The sequence below is a fragment of the Barbus barbus genome (assembly GCF_936440315.1).
Source record: "Barbus barbus genome assembly, chromosome: 41".
NCBI lineage: Eukaryota > Metazoa > Chordata > Actinopteri > Cypriniformes > Cyprinidae > Barbus > Barbus barbus.
The window spans coordinates 22,654,481-22,669,173 of record NC_136719.1 but is presented as its reverse complement, the minus strand read 5'-3'; the positions used below and the strand labels follow the sequence as shown (position 1 = coordinate 22,669,173).

At 37.6% G+C, this 14,693-nt stretch overlaps 2 protein-coding genes across 5 annotated transcripts in view; one reads left to right on the top strand and one right to left on the bottom strand.

Annotated features, from left to right (window-relative positions):
• The window catches only part of LOC306860169 (F-actin-monooxygenase mical1-like), a 359,843-nt gene extending 346,729 nt beyond the window's left edge, over nt 1–13,114 (top strand). For 2 of the 4 annotated variants that reach the window (XR_013783364.1, XR_013783365.1), the window contains exon 24: nt 12,545–13,114. Coding sequence is in view for 2 of the 4 variants with exons in the window: in XM_079401732.1 (XP_079257858.1) it covers nt 12,557–12,588 (32 nt within the window). In the remaining 2 variants the exon portion in view is untranslated. The remainder of the gene's footprint in view (nt 1–12,544) is intronic. The other 2 variants (XM_079401732.1, XM_079401731.1) reach the window with 1 other exon arrangement.
• On the bottom strand, nt 5,549–11,098 carry LOC306860464 (protein-glutamine gamma-glutamyltransferase K-like; the record flags this gene model as incomplete). Its single annotated transcript, XM_079402199.1, has 13 exons — nt 5,549–5,693; nt 5,803–5,939; nt 6,116–6,276; nt 6,779–7,063; nt 7,144–7,297; nt 7,444–7,636; nt 8,200–8,338; nt 8,425–8,602; nt 8,716–8,823; nt 9,008–9,126; nt 9,521–9,772; nt 10,455–10,646; nt 10,738–11,098. The coding sequence occupies 13 exons, from the start codon at nt 11,096–11,098 to the stop codon at nt 5,549–5,551; spliced, it is 2,424 nt and encodes an 807-aa protein (XP_079258325.1).
• Nucleotides 13,115–14,693: the final 1,579 nt, after the last annotated feature.

Genomic DNA, 14,693 nt, shown 5'->3' with positions numbered 1-14,693 from the left:
CAGATGCAGATTCCAGAAATGTTTTCTTATGTTGGAATGAAAGACACCAAGTGCTGGATGAAGTGCTTCCTATTCTTACCCAAAAATACAAAATGGAAGAAAGAGTTCAAACTGAACACAATCTTGCTACTAAAGCTGTATGAATATTTATATATATATATATTTATTTGCTTCTTTTCCATTTTGCATTTACTTGTACTTTTACTTTCAATACTTAAGTATGTTTAAATATCAATAAATATCATATACTTTAAGACTTTTACTCAAGTAATAATCTAAACGAAGACTTCAACTTCTACCAAAGTAATTTTTTGGTAAGATACCTGTACTTTTACTTGAGTTTGGCTTTCGGGTACTTTATACAACACACACACACACACACACACACACACACACAGGATGCCTTCTTATACTTTTAAAGGTTCAACAAAGGAGTTAACAAATTTGACTAAGTAAGTTTACAGTTTATTTAAAGCTATACTATGGGAAACGGTGATCATCTGATCAACAATTTACCATGTCTCTTCCCTTTCTCCCTCAAACACACAGGCACACACAAGATGGATGTCATAACTATATAGGCCTATAGTTTTAGGCTTCATCAGTGTGGATTATAGTTTTATTATATTAATAAATTACACTTTTTACACTTCCTACCTATTATTATATGGCTTTAGTGCTTTTATGGAATAGGAGCTGGTATACATATTCAAGAGCGTACAAAGATGGGTAGTATTTTGATTGTATGTAGTGGGCCAGTCTGGGCCAAAATGCCAGGGCTGATTTTTTTTGTCCCAGTCCAGCCCTGACATCACCTGATTGAATTGATGGACAGTGCGAAGTATGGAGGACTCTGTAGAGATGGAGACCGAATCTGCATCTGCGTAAGATAAAAAGTGCATTGATGATATACATTCTTATGCTTGCAAAGTGGCTGATGGAGGTACCTGTAACACCAATCCTAGTACTCCAATTAAACATCCACAAAAGAAAGCTAAGAATGATGGAGGGAGTGAGCTGTCCTTGACTGAGATGCAAGAGAACATCTCTAAAGAAACTTCAAGAAATGGAGCAGAAGATGAATGACGCTGAGCGGTACAACAGGCGATGGAACCTGGTGACAGACGCCATCGACGTGGTCCACAGGGTTGGCAAACTTCCAGAGCTGAGGAGGAATGCAACACCGCGACCAGTGATCATCAGGTTTCTTTCTCGGACGACAAGAGACTTGGTGTGGAGAAATGCCAAAACGAATGAATATCTGGAAAGGAAACATCTACGTTTCAATGGGGATCTGACTACTGCAGATTAAGAAGCACGCACCAAGTTATGGCCTCTTGTTGAAAAGGCACGCAAAGAGGGAAAGCGAGTGTACTTTGTGGATAACAAAGCATACATAGATAAGAAAGAGGGTTCGAGTTACCTAATGTTACATTAACTGAAATGTAGTTTGCTTGAAGTAAGCAGCCTTCTTTTGAGTAAACAAAATATCACAAGAACTGGAACAATGTGTCCAATCTGTGTGCATAGAGCCGTCAGTTTTAACAGACCATAAGGGTACATAAAAACCAAATAACATATCTGGGAGTTGTTATATGTAAAGATGAATGTATGCGTAATGATTTAAATTTCAGTCCAATTATTCCTAAAACTAGTAAGAGATTTAATATGTGGTTGCAAAGGGATTTGTCAATTCAAGGGCAGGTACTTCTGTCAAAAGCTGAGGGTATTTCCAGATCAGTCTATACGTCCTTATCATTGGATATTCCTCCTAAAGTTATGAAACAAATTGATAAAATGCTTATTGATTTTATCTGGAAAAATAAGCCTCATTACCTGTAATAAATACATTTTATGCAACTCCAAAGATCATGGGGGTTTAGAGGTGTTGAGTTATGATACTTTAAATAATGCATTTAAAATAAATTGGCTTATTCAATACTTAAAAAATAAAGACAGTATTTGGAACTCCTTTCCCAAATATTTAAGCATTTGGCTGACCTCGAAGTGCAATTATTCAATTGAAAAAATACCTGTTAAACTTGCATAATTTCATAAACAAGCTCTTATGGCATGGACGCTGGCCTACAAACATAATTTCTCACCAAGGAGGTATTATATTTGGAACAACAAAGACATCTTATGGATGCAATCCCTCAAAAAGTTTTGACCCTTCTCAGAAGTGCATCACAGGAGAAAGATTTTAATTTTGAAGAGATAAAGAGTAAAATATGTATTGGTAATACAAATGTTATACAAAATAGACTCTCAAATAACTATATTAGGAATACACTTAATAACATTGTTTATCCTCCAGCTCGCTATTCTGTATTTGGAGATGGGAACTGGCGTAAAGCTTGGTGAACAGTAGACAAATTCTATATTAATAACAAAGTAAAGGTTTCTTTTAAAATAATGCATAGAATATATCTAGTTTAATGTGCTGGAACACTTTAAATTAGAAATTTAATACTCTTGTGATTTCTGTAAAGGTAAAAAGGAAACTATTTTTCATTTATTTTTTCATAAGAGTGATGTGGAGTTATTTAATAAGAAAATGTTGGACATTTCTTTGCAGCTGAGTGGATTTGATGTAATATACTTCGGTGATCATGGATTTGATAAAGATAAAGCATACTTCATACAATTGTTAATTTTAATGGGGAAGTTTCATATTCATAAAATTAAGTGTTTTTTTTTGTTTGTTTTGTCTATTATATTTTGTCCTCTGCCACTGTTTCATTATATAAATGTTGTTCATCTTTTTCTATGTTTTCCTTTACATTTGAATATTTCTCGTTGTATTGTTCTGATGTAAGGCATAATAATAATAAAAAAAGAGGGCGCATCCTGAATTGAGACAGCTTACGTTGTGACGCTGTGACGCAATCGCACTTCAAATACGGACTTCGGAGTGTGTACACTTCACATTGAGACAGTCTTCAAAGTGTTGGTGTAACGCAATCGCACTTCAAATACGGACTTCGGAGTGTGTACACTTCACATTGAGACAGTCTTCAAAGTGTTGGTGTAACGCAATCGCACTTCAAATCTGGTTTTGGAAGGGCGCGCACTCAACTTTGGGACACAGCTATTGTCTGAGAGAAGGGTAATTATGTAAGCAATCTTGGAGCGGTCTGTAGGAAAACTTGTGGGCTGGAGCTCAAATGTCAGGCTCTGCAACTGAAGTAGGCCTGTAGGCACTCAGGGGTTAAGCGCCCAGGAGCTGTTCAAAGAGCTGGCAGATGGAACCCATCACATCAGCCAGGATTTGAGAGTGTTCAGTCATTAGCTCTTCCTCATGGCGTTGGAAAGATGACTGTTGTTGGGTAATCACTGCCAACAGGTCCTTGGAGGCGAAGGATCCCTGTCTGACTCTGTTTTTCTGTCACGAGCCCGGCTTGAACTCAGGTCTCTGGCGAGAGATCTACCACTGAGCCACAGGAGTGGTAATGTTGGACCCAAATGAAACACTTAAGGAAGTATTCCAGGAAATGGAGATTTATATAAAAAAAGTGTCTTTGCAAGAATAATTCAACAAAAGTTCTTCTCGGACCGAGGTATTAACAACATCAAAAACAAACGAGAAAAAAACAAAAGAGAAAATAAAAACTCCACGAGGGGAGAAAACAAAGCCAAAGAAAGGAACTCAGGATACCTTACTTAGGGTAGCTAGAGAGGCTTTAGTGAGACGAGGCAGGAAACACAGGGAAAAGACTCAAAAACCGAGTGAGGAACCAAGGGAAAAATACACAACTTAAAGCAATACCTGGAAAATGGCGTGATGAAAGTTGTTGACCGGCTGCTCTCAGGATGCAGCTGTATCTGCCAAAAGCCACTTGCGGCATCCAGCGATGTGAACACTTTTGCACCTGTTAGTTTTGCGAGAACTTCATCTGTTGTTGGCAGCATGAATCGTTCTCTTTTGATATTTTCATTCAGTCTTTTCAGGTCCACACATATACGAACCTGTCCGTTGGGTTTGATAACAGGCACCATAGGCGAGCCCCAATCTGTTGGTTGGGTGACTCTCTCTGTCACTCCACTTGCTTCCATCCTTTCTAATTCTTCTTTTACTTTCTGAAGCAGCGGCAATGGGACTCTATGGGCAGTATTAACCACATATGGTTCTGCTCCTTCTCTAAGCAGAATCTTAACTGGTTCAGTCTCTAGCCTTCTGTGGTCCCCAATGGTTGTATTGACCTCTTCTATTCATTTAACCAAGCTCATTTCTTTAGCTGGCCTTCCACTGAGAAGATTATTCACTGTTGGGCCCTTTACAATGTATATGGTCAGTTCGTAGTGTTTCTCTTTATGTTTTATGTGACTCCTGAATTGATCCATGCATTTTAGCTGGCCTCCTGGACTGTTGAGTGTGATATTTGCTTTGCACAATTCTTGTAGATTTTGGAACGTCTGTTCGCTCATTATTGTCACATCCGCCCCTGTATCTGTTTTACATGCTACTGGTGTGTTTCCAATTGTCAGATTGACAGTCCATGTCTCTGTGCTTTTCCCCGTCTGTTATACAGATCCAAGGTAAAAGAGTCACAATTGAAGAAAACTTTGTTCGTTGCCTTTAATACGTCTAAACATATAACACATTGGAATAAAAATAAATGAACAAAGCCTAAACATACTGAAAGAATGGAAATGTATTTTCCTGAAATACATTTTAAATATATTTTGGTATACATTTTAAATTAAAAATATATTTTATTGAGCTTCACATATGCTTCAGCATATGTTTAAAATGCATTTTGGACAGATTATTTCTTTATTAATTTAAATTTTTTATTATTTTCTTCTGTATGGGAAACTTTTGCTTTTGATGCATTAACCTAGCACGTATATTCCCCATCTGTTACTGTTTTCTCTCTATATTATGCCACATTTCTCAGGGTTTAGAAGTGTACATTATTCATGTGAGGGTGTGTTTTCAAAAACCTGTTACACGTTCAAAGAACTGACTTGCTGAATGAAGTTTAAACCTGGTTAAAAAATCACGAAGTATAACCTTATAAACATTAATCTATCTGTAATGCTCAACAGCCTAATTAGAATCATAGTGTTGTTGTATGATGTCATGATCATTTCATCCACAGATTCATAGTTACACATCACAAATACACCACAAATAGTATTGCAAATGAATAACTTTTATTGATGCAACAGGGAGGACAGAATATCAGTACAGCTAAAAGGAGTGATTAAATCATTGAACACAACAACACAGCCTTTGGTTAGGTTAACTACATGAAATAGAACAGCTGAACTTGTGAATGATCAGAATGGTTAAATATTTGCAATCTCTCACATTTGCAAAATATGAAACTACAAATGTATCGCATATTCCAAAATATTACTCCCATAAAAACAATGTCTGGCCTAAATCGTCCTCTAAAAGCCAGATCCCAAGATTAACTGCACCCTTTGGTTCACCCTTTACTAAAGATTGCAAAACTAAAATTCCCTTCTTTAACTCTGCAAATCAATCCTGAAAATCATGCTGAAAGCTTACTACTCCTCCACTTAATTGAGAGCTTCTTCACTTTTCTTTGACAACAACGTCAGTGAATCCATGCACCTGAGTCAGCTGAGGACAATCAAGCGAAGCCAGAAGTTTGTAAGGGCCGGGACACTTAGGAATAAGTGTCTCGGTCAGGTTCACTGTAGACAGGCTTGCGATTTCACTGAGAAATAGATGGAATGTAAGACATTTAAGAATATACCAATTAAAATGAACAGCAGTCCTGCTATTTTGTATAGTTTAATAGTGAGTTAATCAGATTCATTGCCTACCCATAGTTAATAGATCTGCAGTGTTTCATTCCCAGTCCCTCGATACGGAAAACTGCGTTCTTCAGCACGCAGGGCAGTGGGTTCTGGAATGTGATTTTTACTGGCACTTCTTTGCCCACCACACAGTCACATCCAGGCTGAAAGGGAAAATCACCATTCAGGTTACGAATTTTCCATTTTCCACACCAAGCAAATAATCAGTTGTTCTTAGTTCATTTCTAGGCCTAGATTAAAATATTTATCTAAACTGGGTGAGAGTTTCATCCATAAATACCAGCTGGTGAAGTATAGCTTTCAAGTTTTTCAAACTCACTGTAATAACAAGATCTGAAGTGCACAGTCTAAAGCTGAAGCGTTTGGCCACAATTTGCTTGGTTTGAGTGACCCGTCCAGCGACAGTGAGCATCATGGTTGAATGATTCACAAGGTGTTTCTCATAATCCTCATATCGCAGGCACCACTCCAGAACCTTGGCTAAAAAATGGACAAGAGATAAACACTGAATACATACAAGCTACTTTTGAATGCAGTGGTAAACGTCCTCATCCCTGCCATATCAGAACAATTTGTATTGTACTATTTCAATTTAGTCTCTACTGAGTCTCTACACTCTTAAAAATAAAGGTGGTTTATTGGTTCCATGAAGAAACTTTAACATCTATGAAACCTTTCCATTCCATAAAAGGTTCTTTACAGAGGAACTGTAAAGAACCTACTCTCTACTAAGATCAGATTTATGGTCTTTGGATGAAAGCTAGCGATTTATCTTTTATGAATAGAACCATTGTTTGAATTATTTTCATTTTTTAATTTTATTTCCATTTCTTATGGTTTCTACAAAGCATACGGAGCATATAGAACTCATAGTAGCTCAGTTTTGAAAGGCTTATACGATTTTGTTCAAAATCAGTTTTGCAGTGGATTTGAATGAATTTTGGCATGTTTGTGTCTCAAACTCTGAATAGTTTTTTCTTACTTTCGCTGGCCTTGAGCTCAAAGCATGTCTGGTCCTTCTTCACCAAGGCCTTGTGGACTCCGGTGTAGTATGTTGCAGACACCTGGCTGTGGAGGGTGACGCTACGAGGTGAGCTGCATTTGTTCTTCAGAGCGATGCAGAGCACAGCATCCTTGCCCACACATGGTTTGTCACCCTTCATGGTGATATCACAGACTACATCCTCAGCGCAGGGCAGTGGGTACACGCATCTCTTGCAGCCATGACGAAGGGCTGTTTCCACAGCCTGGCGCGCCTCCTCTGAACCTGACGGATGTTGAAAGTAGAGGTAAAATTACAACTATTCAGAGTGAAAGAGTCTTTAAGTGATGTGTGTGACTTTTCACCTTCTGGGTGTTTGTAGTGGTGTGTGATATCCACACGTTTGTCTGAGCCAACAGCCTTGGTGCTGATGCAGTGACCAACTGCGTTCTTGTCAACATGGATCACAGCGAATGTTCCACAAGCTGTCCGCTGCCAGAAGACTACATCACTGTTCACCTAGAGCAGGAATAGTTCATTGCTCATAATATATTTCCATAAGGTGGTGTGTATGTGAGAATTTGAGAAAAAGATCCAAGTTTTAGGAATAACTGCAATAACCTACAGTATATGCTTAATGCTCAAATTACAATGCTTTTTCATACCTCTGCAAAAATGAAGGGTGTGTCATACTTGAGGAAGACCTGCCCACTGCGAACTGCAGCAACAGAGGTGGGGCCACAGCGGAAGAAGCCCTGGCTGGTCAGTTGAGGAGTGGAATCAACCACCTGCCAACCTCCAAAACCACTTGGCAGATTAGGTCGAGTCATCCAGGCCTCATTCCACACATGGTAGTTCCTACATGGAAAAGAAGAAGAAAAGAAGCATGATATTTGTGATATTCATAGATTGAAGAGGAGACAGAGAAACAATGTTTGTACACTGGATAATTTACACTTGCCTGCAAATATTTAGCTATAATTCCTATTAGAGTAAGCTGGAGGATGTCTTAAATTTGCATAAACTACCTAATGCAATGACAAGTAGGATTTCCTAATCATTATAATAATGCATACAAAAAAATATTGCAATGCAGATTCATCGCTTTGTGCTTTTTCAGGAACACTGCATAGTTCAGATCAAAACTGTAAAAAATATTCAGTGTACATTTAGTGCATTTTAATTTTCTCACCAACAGGTGGTGCTCATCAAAGCAGTTATCACCAAATTGGGGATAATCTTGGAAAGTTTAAAAAAGGAGGGGCAAAAATATTCATTTTTAAATTTAATAAAGTTTTTGAATTTTTATTTTTTTTTTGGCAAAAAGAAAACTTTTTGTGCATATCCCATGATGGTGCTATAGCAGACACTAAAGGTGATGTTACAGTGCATAATGAAAAGCGGTTTCTACAGAATCTTACCAGATTGACTCACAGTTCAAGTTATCGATCAGATCATAGTTCTCATCAAGAAAAACGTCTACTGTCATAGACACATCAGTGTCATGAGCAGAACAGAAGTTTGTGACTGGACGAGCAGGAATACCCAAACACCTCAACACTATGAGAAAGAGAAGAATATAAGTGCAGTACATCTACAATCATTTTCTCAAAACTTTTTCTCATCCAGTCTGCAGGAACTCTTACGTGTGTTGGTGACTCCAGCAAAGGCCAAGCTCTGTCCATATTTGACAGGTATTCCTCCACATTTGTGGTATTGTTTCAGGATGGCACTGCTGCTGCACCAGGATGTCGGAGCAGTTCCATCTCCATAGCAGTTTGACCAGTTACCCACCAGCACACCACAGTCATCATTGGCATTAATCTGTGAAAGTGAGACAGTCCAAAATTATTATTTGTTCTCCTGCCAAACATCAAGTCTTCATGGGTGTTTATCAGGTTTTATGACATGCCAATGAAAGAAAAGTTGAGACTCACCATGGCAGATATCACTCTCACCACGTTAACAGGATCTCCCCATCCAGTGCAAAGGCCACCACTCTTCTCCAACACATAGAAACATGCAGCCAAAACTCCTTCATCAAACTAAGAATCAGAGAAATTATATACTAAGATGCTTGCCATGCAGTGTGCAAGTTCTGTGGTTTATAAAAAAGAAACTAAAATGATTGTGCTATGCTTGTTATTGCACCAATTCAGATCAAATATATTCCACTGCAAATCCTCTTTTCTTATTTTGATATGCATTAATTAAAAGTTTGGATCTTACTTGATTGAAATTCCAGGTTCTGGAAGCGATCTGATGTTTAGTTCCATAGTAGATTTTTCCCACGTCATTCAGCACATACTCAACTCTCTGGGCATCGTCATCCAGATACACAGAGTCATCTAGTAAAGAGAGAGAGTGTTTCAATTTCACAATCACTTACTGATTATAATAAATGTTCCTTCTAATTTTTGTTTCCTTTTGACAGATGCTTGCTTAATCTGAGCAGAAATCAGAGACATGCTTTTTTTTGAGAAAACAATCAAGATCACAAAAACAAAACCATTGTTTTTTTTTTTAAATGTAATTCCAGTATTGCGTCTGTGAACTTGAAATCTCTGTACCATTCTATGATGCAGATTTGATCTTGTTTGCAAGGTTTCATACTAAACAATTATTTAGATGTGGGACTGATTTAAATCAACTTCAGCATGAAATTTCAGAAGTTAAGAAGGAACATTGTGATGTGCTTCAAAAGTCTAATATATATTGGTTTCTCTCCATCTTCATACGTACCTTTACACCAGGGGTTGAACAGCATGTAAATGTCATTGCAAGGGTTGCAGAATGAAGTGGCCCTGCCCTTCGGGCCACAAGTCACAATGGTGAGGCTGTATCGTCCAATGCAAGCAGTCGGAAGAGAGTACACAGAGAGTTTGATTCGGTTTTGTACCCGTTCAACAATCTTGGCCTCCCAACGGTATTTCTTGAATTCATCCACTAATGGAACAATCACCAGAGTGCCCTTGGAAATTGATGGAACATTACCTGTGAAATAAAAACAACAAGAAATTACCATGGTTAAATAAATTAAAACTAAACTATTAAAACCCTTCTTGCTACTTAAAATAAAACTTATATAAAATATAAAGAACTTATTTTATTGTCAATTAGGTTGCATTCTAATTTTTGTTTTGTCAAATAACAAATAATAATAAGTCGTGACGTATTGACATATTGTCAAGTATGGTGACCCATACTCGAAATTGGTGCTCTGCGTTTAACCCATCCAAGTGCACACACAGCAGTGAGTAGTGAACAAATGCACACACACACACACCGTGAACACACACCCGGAGCAGTGGGCAGCCATTTATGCTGCGGCGCCCGGGGAGCAGTTGGGGGTTCGGTGCCTTGCTCAAGGGCACCTCAGTCGTGGTATTGAGGGTGGAGAGAGCGCTGGACATTCACTCCCCCCACCTACAATCCCTGCTGGACCTGAGACTCGAACCCGCAACCTTTCGATTACGAGTCCAATTCTCTAACCATTAGGCCACCACTTCCCCCATAATAGACTAATAATATATAAAAAGTAATAAAATTGATAAAGACACATCAGAATTACTAAAACCTAAACTACCTAAAATGAAAATGAAAATATGAAAAAAAAAATACTGGAAATTCTCTTCTGAGAGTCAAATCAGCACAAGATGGAAACTGATCAACTGACCCAGTTTCAGCTCCAGGTGAAGTTGGTCACATTTCGGATTGAATGGCCGGGAAAGCTCAATCCACATCTGGAAACACTGTCCTCTACGGACAATGAGGTGATCACTGCGGAAACTACTGGTGTGATGCTCCTGATGATTCTGACTCTTCCAGAATTTCATGAGGTCAACACTACGAACCTGCAGAACCAAATCTGAGAAAAACCAAGCAGAGGAAAACAATTAGGAGCTTTAATGAACAAATTACACAAAATGCAGCTCAGACCAAAGATCTACAACTCTTACCTTCGCAGGTGCTCACAACCTGACAGTCATCCGCACAGTCCTTGAGGACAACTTCCTTGCAGTCATAATCACAGCGTGGCTTCACATTGTCGCAAGGCATGGCGCAAGGGTTGTTGCATGGGTTGACACAAGGAACCACGCAAGGATTGACTACAGGCTTCACGCAAGGATTGATGACAGGTTTCACGCAAGGATTGATGACAGGTTTCACACAAGGATCGACAAAAGGTTTCACGCAGGGGTTACTGTATACTGGCACACAGCCAGACCTGCTCCAGAAACTGTCCGACTCTAGTTTAATGCCTGGGAAACGGCCGATGTTGCAGAAGTTGTTGCTCAGGTCATACTTTACGTAAGACATGCTGTGGAGTGCAAAAAAAACAAAAAAAAGAAAGAATGAGAGTGATATTAGTTGTCATTTATGTAGTTAAACATACATATCTTTCAAAGCCTTTTTCCTTTAAATCAGAATATATAAAGTTGCACTGAGTATATTAACTGCATACAGTTCAATTTTCAAATGAAAGCGTATTTGATCATTTTTAGTTGATTACTTACATGTTTGTGGTTCTTGCTCCGGTGTGATGTTGAATCTGAAGAGATTTTTATCTCTGTTTGGTAACAGAGTAACAACTGAGTTAAACTCAAATTACTAAAACAAAGTGAGTATGGCTGGAACCACGGCTTCTTGCGCTGTGTCACTTCTCTTCGTTTTAGTCTGGTATATATACACTTCATTCCCAACCCATCCACATGAGTAATTTGTGTGCCTATATTATTTCACTGTCCCATGACAGGATTTTAGATGAATCACACAGTTTAATTTACAAACAAGCTGTAATGGTGCAAATTTACGGCTTAGGGTAATTGTTCTGTCAGATAAGTGAGATAATAATAATCACAGGCAGAGCTTTAATTGAGCAATTCCAGCATAAAGGAGCACATAAGCACATTTACCTATGGAATATGTTTAATACTAAATATACAATAGCTGTTTAGACATACCTACTCATACTTTATTACGGTTTTCTACATTTTAGAATAATAGAGAAGTTATTATGTAAACAAATGACAGCTTTTCAAATGTCTTCTCTTTTTGTCTTCTCTTCCAGTACAAATATCGAAATATCCTTAAACATGAAAATTAGATTTTTCTTGTTGAAATATCAACCTAACAGAATAAGTCAAGTTTATGTTGTTTAAAGCTGCACACACACACACATATATACAGTGGGGATCGAAAGTTTGGGAACCCCTTGCAGAATCTGTGAAAATGTGGATAATTTTACCAAAATAAGAGAGATCATACAAAATGCATGTTATTTTTTATTTAGTACTGTCCTGAGTAAGATATTTTCCATAAAAGATGTTTACATATAGTCCACAAGACAAAAAAATTATTAAAATAACCACATTCAAAAGTTTGGGAACCCTTGGTTCTTAATACTGTGTGTGGTTACCTGGATGATCTACGACTGTTTTTTTGTTTTGTGATGGTTGTTCATGAGTCCCTTGTTTGTTCTGAACAGTTCAACTGAGCACTGTTCTTCAGAAAAATCCTCCAGGTCCTGCAGAATCTTCAGTTTTCCAGCATCTTTTGCATATTTGAACCCTTTCCAGCAGTAACTGTATGATTTTGAGATCCACCTTTTCACGCTGAGGATGATTGAGGGACTCAAACACAACAATTAAAAAAGGTTCAAACATTCACTGATGTTCCTGAAGGAAACACGATGCATTAAGAGCCGGGGGTGAAAACTTTTTGAATTTGAAGATCAAGGTAAATTGTACTTCATTTGTCTTCCAGGAAACATGCAAGTATCTTCTGTCGCGTCAGAAGGGCAGTACTAAATGGAAAAATATGATATTTCAACAAAATAAGAAAAATTTGGACATCTTCATCCTGTTCAAAAGTTTTCACCCCCCCGGCTCTTAATGCATCGTGTTTCCTTCAGGAGCATCAGTGAATGTTTGAACCTTTTTTAATTGTTGTGTTTGAGTCCCTCAATCATCCTCAGCGTGAAAAGGTGGATCTCAAAATCATACAGTTACTGCTGGAAAGGGTTAAAATATGCAAAAGATGCTGGAAAACTGAAGATTCTGCAGGACCTGGAGGATTTTTCTGAAGAACAGAGCTCAGTTGAACTGTTCAGAACAAACAAGGGACTCATGAACAACCATCACAAAACAAAAAAACAGTCGTAGATCATCCAGGTAGCCACACACAGTATTAAGAACCAAGGGTTCCCAAACTTTTGAATGTGGTTATTTTAATAATTTCAGCTATTTTTTTGTCTTGTGGACTATATGTAAACATCTTTTATGGAAAATATCTTACTCAGGACAGTACTAAATAAAAAATAACATGCATTTTGTATGATCTCTCTTATTTTGGTAAAATTATCCACATTTTCACAGATTCTGCAAGGGGTTCCCAAACTTTCGCATGCCACTGTACATATATCAGCATCATTTATAGTTGTATATTTATATAAATGCATGCATTTAAGTAAAAGGCCTTTTTGTATCTTAATCTTTTTATTGACTACATGTAAGTTTGAGAGAGACCATGTTTAATTTTATTTAACAGTAAGTAAATAAGACAGATTTTGACCTTATTTACCCTTTTAATTTGTGGTGTAGAAAAACATTTTACTCAGAAATTGCTAATAAGTTTCACAATTAATTACAAGGAAAGGGCAAGTAACAAATGGAAAGTAACCCATTGAATTAAACATTAAAATAGTATTTTCTTGTAAAACATACTCTAATAATATAAAATAATAATAATAATAATTTAAATTAAATACATTTGTAAATGTTTAGTACGCTGCAGTGTGACATGCTAAACATCTAAAACATACATCATCAATTTTAATGTTGGCAAAATCATTTATTTCCGTGTTGGTCAGCTAACTGTAATTCACACACCCAAACTCAGTCTTTTTGGAAATCGTTGGAAAGACAGACACGCCGCAGGGGTTTAAACTGTTTAATTCTATGTTTCACAACTGCCACATAACCTCCATCATCCAAACTGTCTCCAAAATGAAATCACAAAAAAATCACAAAGCATAAAAAGGAAGGAATTATAATGTTAGATTAAGTGTAATTATGATTATAATTACATTATAATCTTCAAACAAGAATCAGCAGGACAAACAAAAATAAAAACTCCTTGTGTAAATGTTAGGTTTGGCGATAATGCTATGCCATTAGTCAAATTACTGTATGTGTGCAGTCTCTATTTCTTGATTGCATAATTTTCCTAATTTCTGATCGGGGTTGGACACATGCATTTGAGTAAATTAACTATTAATGGAGGGAACCGTTTTGTATGAATCCTAAATCTAACCTTCCTTGATTTTTCAGTCTGGACTCAATTAGCTATTAAGCACAATTATCATGCAGGTTTTAATTTCCATTTGCTTCTGCAGCAACATCTCATTTTCCCAGTGAATGACTCTATAATTATCAGATCAGATCAATATGCTTCCCATACAACTTGACCCTAGTCTTTGTGTCAAAGCCCTATGCATTGCAGCCTATTCAGTGAACAAAACTACATGCTCAGTTTGATGAAAGCTTGTCATATGAGCTCAGAGGGATAGTTCACCCACAAGAAACAAAGTCCTACACAAGCAGTATGACATTATTTGAATTTTAAATTTTTGGTGGCAGGGGCGTAGATTACGCGGGGGACGTGTGTCCCCCCCCCCCCCCCCCCCCACTTTTTATAAAAAGTAAATTCGTCCCCCGCACTTTTTCATTGGACAGTTGTGTTCTCCACATGTTGAGGTTTTAATGGAGCAATGTATATAAATGCAGAATGATTTAAAATTCAAAGAGACAAGATATACATGACGTTTACGTTTCCATGGCAATCAGTCACTCAGTTTGTGACGTCACGACATGCCCAGGCTCGCGCCCGCGGTCCCGCGCTGTATCCATCATTC